This window comes from Acinonyx jubatus, chromosome E4 (genome assembly GCF_027475565.1).
Source record: "Acinonyx jubatus isolate Ajub_Pintada_27869175 chromosome E4, VMU_Ajub_asm_v1.0, whole genome shotgun sequence".
Classification (NCBI taxonomy): Eukaryota; Metazoa; Chordata; class Mammalia; order Carnivora; family Felidae; genus Acinonyx; species Acinonyx jubatus.
This window is the reverse complement of record NC_069395.1, coordinates 8,452,923-8,467,121: the sequence shown is the minus strand read 5'-3', so window position 1 is coordinate 8,467,121 and position 14,199 is coordinate 8,452,923. Positions and strand designations below refer to the sequence as shown.

Sequence of the window (14,199 nt, the reverse complement as noted above, 5' to 3'; positions counted from 1 at the left end):
GTTATTTTTCATTTTATTTTTATTTTAGAGAGGGGGGAGAGAGGGACAGAGAGAGAAAAAGAATCCCAAGCAGTTTCCGTGCTCAGTACAGAGCCCCATGGGGGACTCCGTCCCGTGACCCTGGACCATGACCTGAGCTGAAATCAAGAGTTGACGCTCAACTGACTAAGCCACCTGGGCGCCCCAACGTACATTTTTTTTTTTTTTTTAAGAAAGCAATTGCTAACCAATCTTAGTGATCTTTTTCGCTGGTGTAATCCCAGCTCTCGGCTGCCAAGAAGTATTGGCTGAATTGAATGGACTTGAATTCCTGTATGACTGGAGGAAGAGACAGTAACTACATTCCAGGCTTGGGAAGGCTCTAAATCAACATCATCATTGCTTCTGGGTGTTAGGGATTCCTGCCTTGTATCTTTGCGCCTCTCCTTGAAGCTAGATGATTGAAAATAATTGGTTCGTACATTTCCTCAGCAGCTTCTGGAGCTTCCTCTTGCTCCACTCCTTGATGGGATTAGTTGTTTGCAGTCATTCGATAGCAAGAAGGTTTTCATTTTAGTCCACATCTGTGCCCATAAACCCAGCTTAATTCCATCTCCCCCTGGTTCAGGGCTTTGTTAATGGACATCATAGCTTTAAATTCTGGCCCAAGCTTGTGAACCGACGAATACAGGCATATTCATCAACAAGGACCTAGAGATTTGGGTGGCTTTTTGTTTAATCACTTGTCTTATTGAAAACGTAGTCCTACCAGAGGCTAAGATCCTTCTGACGTACAGAGCAGTGCCTGGAGCACAGGAGGTGGTCGGGGCCATGCTCGTTTCCTCAAGAAACACAAGGATGCTCAAACAGGTGGCTGCCATTCCGGCAATGTGCGTGATGCCCTGGGCAGTAGCCCCTGAGGGGAGAGGAGACCAGGGCATTCACAGAATCCCCAGCAGACATTTCGCTGTTGGCCTAAAGGAGGTATGGGCCATGCTCTGAAAGTCCCAGAGAGGAAAGTGGTGCTGAATACAGCAGTAATGTGTGGAGAGGCAGGACCACAGACCTGGGAGGAAAAGACCTGGGTTTATGTCACTGCTGCTCCAGAGGCAGTGACTTGGCGGGGATACACAGCCCTTCGTCTTCAGTTTGATGAGGTCAGAACTGGGAGGTCTGCTCCGTTCTCTAAGTTTCCCCGAGGCCGCCACTTGGATAACAACTTGGTATATCTTTGGCCATTGATAAAAAATGGTTTTTCTTTTTTTCAGTTTTATTGAAATATAATTGACACACAGCGCTGTATAATTTTAAGGTGTAGAACGTAATGACTTGGCTTGCAGATATTGTAAAATGATTTTCACAATAAATTTAATTAATGTACCCCATCTCATAGATACCCCCCCCCAAAGAAAAACGTTTTTTTCCCCCCTGTGATGAGAACTTTTACAATCTACTCTCTTAGCACCTTTGAAATACACCATAAGCAGTGTCAGCTATGGTCATCATGTTGTACGTTTCCCGATCCCATTTGGCGACTGCTACGCATATTGATTAATAAGAAACTGGAAACCCCCAACCTTCAACATAAGTTAGATGGAGCTAGCAGACTGGCAGAGTATCACCTGTGTTGAAGTCATTCAAGTAAGACATTTGGAGCACATAGCATCCTTTCCTCCTAAGCAGAAGTGTCCTTGGTGATGAGAAGCCTTAGAAAAGGAGCTTCAGGGGAGAATGAGAATTTAAAGAAAGTACGTGGCGTGTAAAAAGACACTTGAGTTAATTCACAGATGTGTCCAAAGATCAACTCTGCTTATCTACTTCTAAGCACCAGGTGTGTGATTTCTTTCAAGAATTTTGGAACCTTTTAAGGTAGGAACTGTGGGTGAGTCATGGAAAAATGATGGAGGACATGTTGATTGAGCCAGGGAGGTCACAGGGATTTCCTCAGGAAGGGTAAGATCTTAGCATACCGACTAGACTGATATAAAAAGAAAGAAAAGAAAGAAAGGAAAACATACCTGTAATTAACAGTTCTACCCATAATTAGCAATGGAACTAGAGAAAAGAGGGCATCCTGATTGTTACCAGTTCAGGGAGGGAGATACACCCAGATAGATACATGAGGAGAATAAATAATAAACACGTTTGTAGCAATGGCTATGTCAGGTATTGTTCTCATCTAATCTTCCCCAAACCTTATGAGGTAGGTATTCGTGTTATCCGCATTTTATAGATGAGGAACCTGAGGCACAGATTGTTGAAGCAGTTTATCCTAGGTCACAAAGCTGGTAAATAGCTGTAGTATAATGGGAGATACATTTAGTCTTTGTCCCTGGATCCTGGCACCGGAGGCCCTAAAACCCTTGGAATTTCCTGAGTGATAAATGTGATGGGAGCATCCTAGAACTCTTCAGGATGGGGGCTGATCCAGAAAAAGACCAAATCTTGATTAGAAACTCAAAACTTTCAGCCTCACCTCCCAGCCTCCAGGGAGGGGAGGGAGCTGGAAAGCAAGTTAATCACCAACGGCTAATGATTTCACTAATCATCCCAGGTGCTGAAACCACCTTAAGCACCCCTAAACCACAGGGCCTGGGGAGCTTCTGAGTTGGCAAATGCATCCACAAGCTGAGAAGATGGCACACCCCAGCTCCACGGGGCCAGAAGATCCCCACCCAGGACCCTTTTAGACCCTACCCCATGTATCTCTTCATCTGGATGTTCATTGGTATCTTGTATAATCAGCCAGTACACGGCTTCCTGTGTTCTGTGTGTCAGTGTAACACATTATCAAACCTGAGCTGGAGATTGTGGAAAATCCCAATTTATAACTGGTCAGTCAGAAGCAAGGGTGGCCCAAGATGTGCACCTGGCATCTGAACCGAGGGCAGACTTGAGGGACTGAGCCTTTCAACCTGTGGAGTCGGACGCTCACCCTGGGGAGTGGGTGTCAGAATTGAATTGAATCGTCGGATACCTAGTTGGGGTTGGAATGTTGGAGAATCGGGCGGTGGAAGAAAAGTTCTCTCATCTAGCTTCAGAAAGAAGCTTCTTTACAAAATTTTTAAGTCTATTTATTTTGAGAGAGAGAGAGAGAGAACAGCATGAGTGGGGGAGGGGCAGAGAGAGAAGGAGAGAGAATCCCAAGCAGGCTCTTTGCTGTCAGCGCACAAAGCCTGACTCGGGGCTCAAACTCACGAACTGTGAGATCATGACCTGGGCTGAAATCAAGAGTCAGACGTTTAACTGACAGAGCTGCCCAGGGGCCCCTGGAAAGAATCTGACGGTAGCGGGGCTAGGATTCAAGTCTGTATAGTTTGACTTTTAAGATCCCCGTGAGCAGACTATATGTATTCCTCACCAAAGGATCCGGGAAAGCCCCTCTGAGATGTCCCTGTGGATGACTTTAAAGGTCTCACTAGATGATAAAAGAAAATGTGGACACATCTGAAGGGGAAAATCAAGAAGATCATGTTGAACCCTTCAAGGATGATCAGTGAATTTCAGCATTGCTGTTGCCATGTATAGGGGCTCTGAAACATCCTGTGCTCTGCGGGTGGGCCCAGAGACAGCTCTAAGGGAGGGCTGGGGGGTGCTATGGGCACACACCACACAGGAAAACAGTGCCTGAATGTGGGTGATGCAAAGACACCTCTTCTTAGGACTCAGCTCAAGGCACGGAAAGGAAAAGACAGCTGAGCAGAATCTATCTGAACAATGGAAGCCTTGGACAGATCCAGAATTTGTGAAAACCTTTGCAACATAGAATTTAGAGAAGTATGCTAAAACAACGACAACAACAACAACAACAAAACACAAATGTCTGGGCTGACCGGCAAAGAGAGCAAGCCCTCCATAAAACCGAGAAGGGGTGTCAGTGGTGAAAAGGGGGTTAGACGATGTGAACTGTACTGGCTCTACTTTAAAGGAATTGGGGGGAAATTGGACAGAAACATGAAGGCAAGGCTCAAAGAGAGCTCGGGACGGACAGGCAGGGTTTGTGGGCTGAGGCCCGCAAATTCGACCTCAGCCCCTGTTCGACAGCTGGATGTGGATTCAGAGGGAGAGCTCGGATGGCGTCGTGCCCTGGAGAAAGTCTGGAGAAGGAAGAGTAGAAGTCACAGTGGTACCGGGATAAACACATCTGGGATGAGGAACACAGGGCTTCACGAGAAATGGAAATTGACATACATCTCGAACATGTCTATAGATACCAGGGGGAAGAAGGGAGTCTCAAGAAAGCCTGCGGACAGGAGGGGACCCATTTTACATTTTTGCATTTTTCACAAAGACATGAATATTTCAAAGGTCATTCTCGGAGAGAGGAGGCAGGCTGCGTAGATTGGATTGGTTCCCCCCGGACACAGGAAGCAGAGTGCGAAATGAACCTCTCGACGGTGGCTTGTCCTCCAACACTGCCGGTGATACTAATCAACAGACATGGTAAAGACCGCAATACAGACTTTCTTTTCACTCTTTCTCGTGTTTTCTGTCTTTCCTGCTTCTTCTCGGAACGATAACATCTCTGCTCTGGCCACTGATCAGCAACGTTCATGCGATCTTATGATCTGGGTTCCGCAAACTTGATTCGGACCAGAAGCCTGGGCTTCGCTTGTGGTTTCTGCATTCTGTGGCGGCAGGCTGCTGCTGAGATATGGTGCAAATACCTCCTCAAGTGACTTTAAAAAACAACAACAACAACAACAAAACGGGGTACTAGAGAGATTCAAAGCTGGATTCATCGAACTTTGGAGGCATCAGAACGGGGACTGCCTTTCCCACAGACTGCCACTGCCGTAGAAGGGAAGTCTTCATTCTATTTCTATTTCTACTTCTACTTCCGGCTGAGAGGGGACCCAGGAGGAAACCAAAGAAGGCAGAGCTATAGGCTAGCATTTGAACTGTAGCTTATAAGAGAAGAGGATTTTATTTTGAACTTCAGTTTCTCTCTGGATACATATCAGCGGAAGGTTTATATTCAAACTACTGTAGCACTTGGTGGTGCCTTTGGTGCTATCAGAAGGCCCTCACTGATGACTCGAGGGTGAACTACACTGGACGGTGTGGCTGAATATCGTGGCACAAGGTGAATTTTGGCTGGGGTACAGTGTAACGTGGATGTTAACGAATGAGTCCTCCTGCTCTGAGTCTGGGGGCATCCGGAAGCCGGAGCTAAGCTGTATTTTGCATGGGTCCCCGGGAGATGCATGAGGACAGTGGTTCTCCGAAGCATGTGGCCCTGGGCACGGTCACTGCCACAGTCCTTTACGGCACCTGTGCCCCCACGCCCACACCACCCAAGGCTACAAGCCATTGACTGCATCTCACGGGAAACCCTCTGCTGGCTTCCTTTGTAGGCTGTCACTGCTTTAATGCAAGACATGAGGGCAATGTCCCCAAAGCAGAGCCTCATTCCTTGCTCCAGGCTTCCAGGTCAGAGAGCCAGGCTAATACACACTTCTGGACGCTGTGAATCATTTCTTAACACGGAGCCCTAGAGGCACTCCCTACACTGGATGTTTCCAGAAGCTGTATTGTGGGTAACAAACAGTGCTCAGAACATTGGCATTTTGCGGCGTGTTTTTTTTTTTTTTTTTTAAACCGGGCAGGTGCAGAAGTCTATAAAGATAAGCATGTATAAACCAATGGGGGACAGGCAGAGGGCAGTGAACTTATCAGATTTGGTGATTTTAAGGCTTCAGACCTAAAGTCTTCAAAGTGACTGCCGGCCACCAGACTTGACCTGCCGGCCAGCAATGAACATGGGGTCACCTCCTGAAGGTGGGAACAGGTTGTCTTAATGGACCACAGCTTCCCCTGCGTGGTGACTACAGCCTGGGCGCTGGGACCTGAGTCTGGGCAACAGCCAAGTTTGAAAAATGTTGGGGATGGGGGATGTCCCCTCCCTCTCTCACATCCCCATGAGGAGGAGACTTCCGTTTCCTCTCCCTTGAGGGGGGATATTAGGTGGAACAGCTCTAGAGCCTGTGGGTATACACCCCTTTCTCTCTTCTCCCCACTGGAGAGTCACAAAGCCAACTTTGGGAGGTTGACTGGAAATGTCTTTCCTGGGAGTGTGTCTAGTGCAGTGAAACAGCCACTTGGGATTGTCTTTTGCTCTCACTTATCCATTTGGTCACTAGCTATGACATAGAAGGCCAAATGTCCAAAAAGTTGGGGTGTGGCATTACTACCTGGAAGTGATAAACCAGGGACAATTTTTCCGTCCTCCCACCCCCATCGCCCACCCGATGCACTTGAGAATAGGGGTGGAAGCGACGTCCTGGTCAAAGGCTTCAAGAAGTGGTAAGCCTTCTTCCTACTCTCCCTTCTGCCAGCTAGATGTGAAGGACTACACAATCCAGGAGGGTGCAAGAGCCACAATGTGGAAGGAGCCAGATTCCAGAATCACTGTACCGAGAAGAGGCACCCGGACCAGGAATACTGGCCTCAGGCTATTACCTAAGTAAGAAATAGACTGTATTGAATTTGAGGTTCACGCATGTTTGGTCTATTTGTTCCAAAAGTTTAATGTCACTCTAAGTAGTAAACTAGGGGGGCAGAGTCTGGTCCACAAGTTTCCATGCAACTGGAAAAGGAAGTAGTCTGAGCCCGCCTGGCACACCAGACCTCCCACGAGTGTGTTCCAACGTCTAGGTTGCAAGAAGGAACACGAGGCCTCCAGTTTGGCTGCTGGTGATGTTCTCCAAATCAACATGAGCAGCGAGCCTTATGCTATGGAGGCCATTGGGCTCTTAGCTTGTCCATTAATAAACATGATCCTTTGATCCTCATTGACTCTCCATCCCTTTGATCCATATTCTCTTGATTAGAATCACCATCAGGATGAGAGGGTGAGTGATGAGTTCATTCAAGACATTCATACATGCCTGCCTCATTGGGGCTCTGGAGACTTAAGGTGTGAAAACAAGAAATCGGTCATGTGATGTCCCTGGAGGGATAAGGACACGTCAAATGCCAGGTAAGTTCCATCCTGCTCACGGATGGGAAGACGGTGTCAATGGCTGGGAGACAGCCTGAGGCCTGGAGGGCTGACATGGCACTGTGGCCAGAACACTTGGAGACACCAAACACTGTAACAGACCAAATCCAAAGGTCAGGGGCGCAATATGGGCACAAAGAATGGGGAGAGATGCTTACATACGATGGTAGACATCACGCATGGAGATGTGCAGATCTACTAGAGCGACATCTAGCCTACAACTGGGTATGATTCATCACCCAGATTCCTTCCTCTAAACCACCTCTTGGGTACCATGATTTTCCAGCTACTGTGATTTCCCAGCAGACAAAGAGAAGGGAAGCCACCAGGTAAAACAGCTGTGACTTAGAAACTTAGAATCTATTATGGAAAATCTCCCTGGTATTTCTTTTAACTGGTGCCTGGTGAGTGGCCCCCAGTCGTAGCTAAGCACACAAGATGGGGTGCTCTGCCCGCCCACAGCACAGCTCATAATTGCCCATAAGAGCTCCCTCCCTACTTCTTCCCTTCCTCCCTTCTTAGTTCACAGGTGAGACAGGTGGCTCGTGTGGTCATTCGCCCCCCTTGCCCTGGTCTGGAGCCTTTAAAGTGATTAGGGCCACAGTGTAAACCATAATCCACACTAACACAGCCCTAGTTTGGGTTGCCAGCACGTTAAGAGAAGAAATTTACACAAAATACAAGTGTATATATTTTTTGCAACAAAAGAAACTATTTATTTGGAATATGCATTACCAGTACAAATTAGGAGACTGTCAAACCTACACCGTGTTAGTATCATTAGAGAACACAAAAGTTCAGTTGGAATCAAAAGGGACCGAAGCCTGTGCTCTCACAGAAGCAGAAAAGCTTAAACTTTCAAAACCAAAAACAGAGCAGAACTTTGTAGGTTTATACTCTGAATAATAAGAACAGGGGAGGGGAGCAGGAGAATAAAACCAACAACCAAAGGAAAGCACTTCAAAATCATGGAAAACGCCAAAGGAAAGAAAGGAAGTCGTAAGAGAGGAAAGGGGAAAAACATTGAATGTTTTATTAATTTTAACAAAAGGAAAAAAAAAAGTTTACAAAAAATAGAAGATTCCAGAAAGCTTTGAGCTGGGTGTTGAAACCGTAAAGGTGATGTGAAAAGCTCGTCATTATTTTGTTGACTCAGGAACAAGCGTGCAGGTGTGTGGGCAGAAACACTGGCAAACCTTTGTTCCGCGGTCCTGCACCGTGGCCTACACTTTCCTTGCTTATGTTCTGGTTGCTTTCTGGACACTTAATCATTTGTTGAATGCAAGATATTTATAATAAGCTTCTTCCAGATCATACTGCTTTCTTTTCCCCTAGAACTAATAAAAAACATTCCAAATCAAGCCAGTTTAACCGTTTGCTTGAAGCAGCCGCCTACATCAGAGACGTAGAAGAGGTTTGTCGTCAAGAAATCAAACTTCACCTCTCGCCATTAAAAGGAGAGCACTGAGTCGGGCTCGATTTCTCAACTCTTCGTCCAAAATCAGGATTCAAGAGATCAGTAGGCCGACTGACCGACCCCAGGGATGGCGTCCTGGATCGAGTCTAGGCAGCCAATGGTCCATCACACCAGGATGTCCTGTGGGATGCTTCTGGAAGAAAAATCCTCTCTGGTTGTAAGAGGGCTCATGGAATGTTGTTATTAATCAGGAAGAAAGAAAGCACTTTGTTGTGACATTCACAGGCAACAAAGGGCGAAAAGTCTTTCCCTTCCTTATAAAATGTCTCCTGGACCGACTCGTTGAATTTGTAAAGGGCCAAAAGGAGAACCCAGGTCCCTGACTGTGTTTTTCTCGGGGACTGTGGGAATGCCACACGCTCTGGAAATACAGGGGAGCGATGTGACATCACGATGGGCTTCATCTTTGTCTTTGAAGTCAACTGAATTCTGGAGCAAAATAGAAGCACAGGGAAACCGCCTACTCTACCAATGTCATCTTTTCACATCACCTCGTGTACATATTTAAGGAATAAAAACAGCAAGAGCATAATCCTGACAATTAAAAAAAAAAAAGCACCCCCCCCCGTAATAAACAAACCAAAAATAACACAAAACATAATTTTTTTTTTTTATATTTTAAAGAGTAGGAAGAAAGAAAGAAAAGAATTTATTTCTGGGTCTCAAAGTTAATAAACATAACATGTTAGGTTGTACCTATGATGCTTCACTATCCCAACCTTTTTTTTTTCTTTTTTTTTCTTTTTTTAGTTTACAAAATGAATTACTGTCACTTTTAAACATTGTGAAACAGGAAATGAATGTGCACAACTCGACACTTTTCTAGCATTCTTGAACTAATTCACAAATGCAAGAAAATAAAAGAAAAATAGGGGAAATGATTAATGTAGGTAGTCTGGCGTGAGAAACAAATGCAGGAATGATGCGTATTGTCACAGAGAGAAGAGGGGAGCCCCCCCATCCTGTTTTGCGTGCTATGAGGGTCATTTTTTAAAATTTTTATTATAAACACTATTAAATCCAGACCGCTTTTTTGGTTTTTTTTTTCTTTATCTGAATATACAAGAACATTCATTATCAAATGTTCATCATCAATACTACAAAGAACGAGACACAAGTCGCAAGAAACAATGGAAAATGTTAATAAAGCTGAAAGAATCGTCGAGTATTTTTTTTTGTATTTTTTTAAGTTTTTTTTAAATTTGAGTTTCTGTAGTTTCATCTTTTTTTTTTGGTATCGAAGTCAGGTTTTTCTGGGCAGAAAAATAAAACTCAGAAGGAAAAGAGGTGGGGGGGGGGGGGCGGGGAAGGTACGTGAGAGAAGACGACCAGCAAATAAAGAACCACCACCACAGCGAAGTAAAAATAATCAATGTAAGGAAGGTGCCACTTGTCACAAAGTACTGCACAGGCGTCAGTTTCACGCCAGGGGAAGGAGTCAGGGATGAAGAGGAAGAGGTGATGAAGAGTTACAAGGTGGGCAAACCCAAGGGCTACTTTTTCTCAGGGGAAATCGGCTGCCAGGGAAGATGGAGCGTTCTCGCTCCTGTCAGAAAATGCAGGAGTCCTGGGGCACATTTTGGTATCTGTAGGATTGACCTAATGTGGATTCCCAGGGAGCTGTATTTCCAGAGGCACGCTCTCTCCATCCCCTTCCTTCTGCCGCCAGAGATCCCATGCTTCGCTTACCATCGGGGGATCTGGCGGCCGCCATGTTGGACGTGATGGAGGGCGTGGAAGGGAGGTGGTGGAAAACTGGAGCAGACAGGGCGGAGAGAATGCTGGGTTGGGAAGGTGCTGGGAGAGGTGAGAATCAGTGCACACTCCGGCGGGAGAGAAACTGTGCAAATGCAGCTCTGCTCTGCGTCATCAACTTCAAACGGCAATGACTCAACCCAAATCTGGAATCATTCTTCCTGTGTCCCAGAGAACCCTTTTGGGTCTCTTCTGTACTGTGCTCAGTCAGCCATGTGTTCCAACTGTCCTCCTGTGTGGGTGGTTTAGATTCCTGATGCTAAGCAAGCCTCTCCTCTGGTTCTACAACTACAGGGTGGTCGGTCACAAGATGGCTCTTGCCAAGAAGCCTCCCTACCGAGCCCTGTTCTGATTGGGGCACAGGTCAGCAGACACAACCTTTCCACTGCTTTTAGTCATCACGGCCTTATCCCATCTTGCCAAAGATTTACTTTTTGCCTCTCCTTCAAATTCGCACACCTTCCTGTTTCTTAGGTAACCCCTCTCCCCAGTACACACAGGAAGTTTCTATTCCTTACTGGAGTGCCATGCACGATTTCCATGACCTTGTTAGACGGCCATCCTCGCCCCTCAGGGTCTTATATTTCTCCCACGGGCCTCTCAAGCAGAGTGCGTGTGACAGGGGACTCTGTACTTACAAGGCCACGTGCTGGATTCAAGTACAAACGAAGAGAACCGGGCCCTATTTTTCTAGTTTGGAGGCTTCTCTCTAGTCTATGGAACCACACAGACCAAAACAAACAAAAAAGCAACACCATCCCTTCCTTTCTTTGTCATCGTGGCAATGACCTCGGGATACTGATGCTACCTAGACGCTGGAACAGGAAAACCGTATGTTGCCCCTACGTGGCATGAACTGGGTTAGTTTGGAGATAACACTTCCCCTGACTTCACGTTTACGGATCGCATACGAATGAAATCAATTTCTTCGGTCTCTCACAAGCCTCTTGGTAAGCCAGGCCTAAGAATCCCCATTTCACAGATGAAGAAAATGAGGCACTGAGAGATCTGACCAACCTGCTTCCACTGAGTCAAGTTACAGAGCCGCCATCGTTCCCGCTGGCACAGCTGGCTATGAGGAATGTAAGCTCAGGTGACACTAGTGAGTAACTCTCTAGTACGTAACTCTTCTCTCAGACATTCCTGGGGAATGAAAATCACTGGGACGATTTCACGGAGAACATCACCGCCCCTTTCCCCATCGCTCCCAGGTCTTCAAATGAAGCTGGCAAAACGTGCCTGGGCCGTGTGCTCACACAACCCCTCCAGAACAAGAATGTGGCGCCACGGAACACTCCGGACAATTAATGCAATGTCCCTAATATAAAAACAAAACCAGAACAGAACCAAAGCCATTGCAGACATTGCTAAGTACTGTGCGTGGCTCCCTGAGAGTCCAGAGGTGCTGGGAACGGGAAGAGCTTACACTGCAAACCTGGCTTCCACCGTGATTGGTCCCGTGTATGCAGTTCTGCGTGCAAGCCGGGGGGCCGCGGGGCCTGGAAGGTTCAGGCACGTGCTGTTTCTCTGTCTCGGTGAGCCTCACTCAGAGCCGCTAATTCCCTCTCCTGGGCTAATTGCTGCGGTTGCTAACGTGGGTATTTTTGCAAGCGGCCTGTGACGGATCTGGAGAAAGTGAACGTGTGAGACCGCGCGCGTGCGTGTGCGAGAAGGTGCCGTTGAAGGGTTTCAGGGTGAGAACGTTCTACTCTGTAGAGGTTCGTTCGTCGCCATGCCCACTCGGATCTGGTTTTGCGGTAGGTTCTGGACCTTGCTTACTAAGAGTTGCATGGTCTCCAAAGACTGTGCCTCTGAAACCAAGAGCTGTTAGGAGAAGGAGGAGAAAGTCTCCGAGAATTCTGCCCTTCTGGTTGCTTCCGTCCTCTCCTGCTGCTTGACTTCCTGCCTGGGGATCAACCTAGTGGAGGTGAGACCGGAAAATGTGGCACCTTTAGAAGCCCAGCTATGGCAGTCCCCAGGGCACAGCTAGGGCTGGGGAGGAAGAGGAAGAAGTGTTCTAAGCGGAGCTGGCCCAGGGAGGGGAGAGCAAGAGAAGGCAGGGGGCCTGGAATGAGTGGGGCAACGTTGCGCATTCCTGCTAAGAGGTAGTGAGAGTAAGAAGAGAAACTGAGAAGGGCTGCCTGTTCACAGAGGGAGCGAGGGATCCGAGTGAGGTAAATCTGGCTCCTCAAACCACCAGCGTGAAAACATACAAACACGTTTATTATTTTCTTTGTATTTTCTTTCCTCTTTAAATTCCTCTAATGGTTGAAAATATCCTTCCGTGATGTAAGAGAGGGCGGGGGCCCCGGGAGTCTAGGACAGAGGGAAGGGGCGGGAAAGATGGCGGGCACCAGGCTGACAGCTGGAGGCAGGGAAGGGTGGCTTCTACCCAGAAAAAAAAAAGGGAAGAGAGTATAAAGAAGTGTCCAGATTGGCTGAAATAGCATCCCAAAGAAGAGAAGAGAAGGAGACTCTTATTGTGTTTGCTGATTGCTTCGACCTCCAGTCTGACCGCTTCAGCGTTGGGAGAGAAACCCTCCCTCCTGGCCCTGTCCCGACTGGGGCACAGGGTCAGCCGGGATGCGATTGCTGGGAGATCAGTTGGAGGTATCAGAGTGAACACTGCCAGGGCCTTCTGTAGGGGAGGTCACTGATGAAGGGGTAGTGGCATCCTGCCAACCTCCATTAGCCTAGAAGGGAAAAAGGGAGAGAAGTCAGTCTTCTGAGATTGGGTGGCCATTTTGAGCAGACAATGACAACAAGGCAACTTGTGTGAAGGGCCCAGCACGGTGCCTGGCACATAGGACGCTCCTCGGCTGGGCCGCTATTCTTGCGGTTGGTAGTACTCCCTCCACCCTCAGAGGAGTTTGGGCCCTCCCATTGAGCCTTTGGACACAAGGTTAATACCCCCCACTTCTCGAAGCTATCTGAAGTCAGTTCAAGCTGTCAGATGATCATGGTGGTGCTCTAGGGGAATGACAGGTCAAGGGACCCAAGTTCTGGTTCCGACGCTGGCCATGGCTAGCTGTTGACCCTGGTGAAGCACTTCTACGTCTTTGGGCCTCGGGTTCCCCTTTAGAGCAATTAAAAGGTTGCCCGAATGCCTTCTAAAGCCTTTCTATGCGTGTTCTGTACGTTAGGGGATTCCAGGCACCTGTTCTGTGCAAGGTTCTGTACTAGATGCTCTTGGGTATACGGGTATACAATGATGAGTGAGATACGGTTCGTGGCTTCAAGGACGTGGATAAGACACGCATGTGAATGAACTATCATTCAAGGCAGAACCTAAGAAATAGTACAACCCAGTTGTTATGACGGTTCAGATGAAGGCAATACCCCATCTTGTTGGAGCATCAGGGAAGGCATCATGGAAGAGGTAGTCTTTGAGGTGAGCCTTGAAAAGTACAGAGGGTGATTCAGGCAAATAAAACAGGCGAAAACAAAGGTGGACCAGGGACTGATCTACACAAACATATCTAGAGAGGTGGTGATCCAGGAAGCTGTAAGTTTGATCTATGTTTATAGATCATTTTTCTAAGACTCTAAATCCAGAAGCATCCAGAAATGGAATTGTTCTGAAAGGATTTATTTTGATGACCACCCCTTTCCAAAAATATCCCCCCGTTAAAATGGCTGGAGGATGATTTGCTAGAGTGGTTAATTCACGATGCATAATTCAGGACTGTTCACGTATTTTAAAGCATTGAAATATAAGTGAGCTAAGATGCCTTTTCCCCCCCTCAGTTGCTGTGTTCCTTTGGAGTTAATGTACCTCAGCTCTAAAAATGTGAATGTTGAACAGACCAGGTCTTGGGCATTCTGGGTCAATTATTTTCTACCCTACTCTCCACTCATTTTTTTCCCTGAAATATTTGGGGTACATGAGGCAGGTGTTATTATTGCCACTTGGGAGGGGTCACAACTTCCACTCTGGGATACTCCAGGGCACCCAGGACCTACATGCAAACGTGTTCACATTTCA

General features: G+C 47.1%; 1 protein-coding gene across 9 annotated transcripts in view; it reads right to left on the bottom strand.

Annotated features, from left to right (window-relative positions):
• PBX1 (PBX homeobox 1) overlaps positions 1 to 14,199 on the bottom strand; it is a 327,302-nt gene that overhangs the window by 24,710 nt on the left and 288,393 nt on the right. For 7 of the 9 annotated variants that reach the window (XM_053208806.1, XM_027075042.2, XM_027075041.2 and 4 more), the window contains one exon: positions 12,417 to 12,907. The exons of the other annotated variants lie outside the window; for them this stretch is intronic. In XM_053208806.1, the coding sequence (XP_053064781.1) occupies positions 12,903 to 12,907 (5 nt within the window). In that variant the 3' untranslated portion in view covers positions 12,417 to 12,902. Of the gene's footprint in view, positions 1 to 12,416; positions 12,908 to 14,199 lie in introns of those variants that run through there. 9 annotated transcript variants of the gene reach the window in all.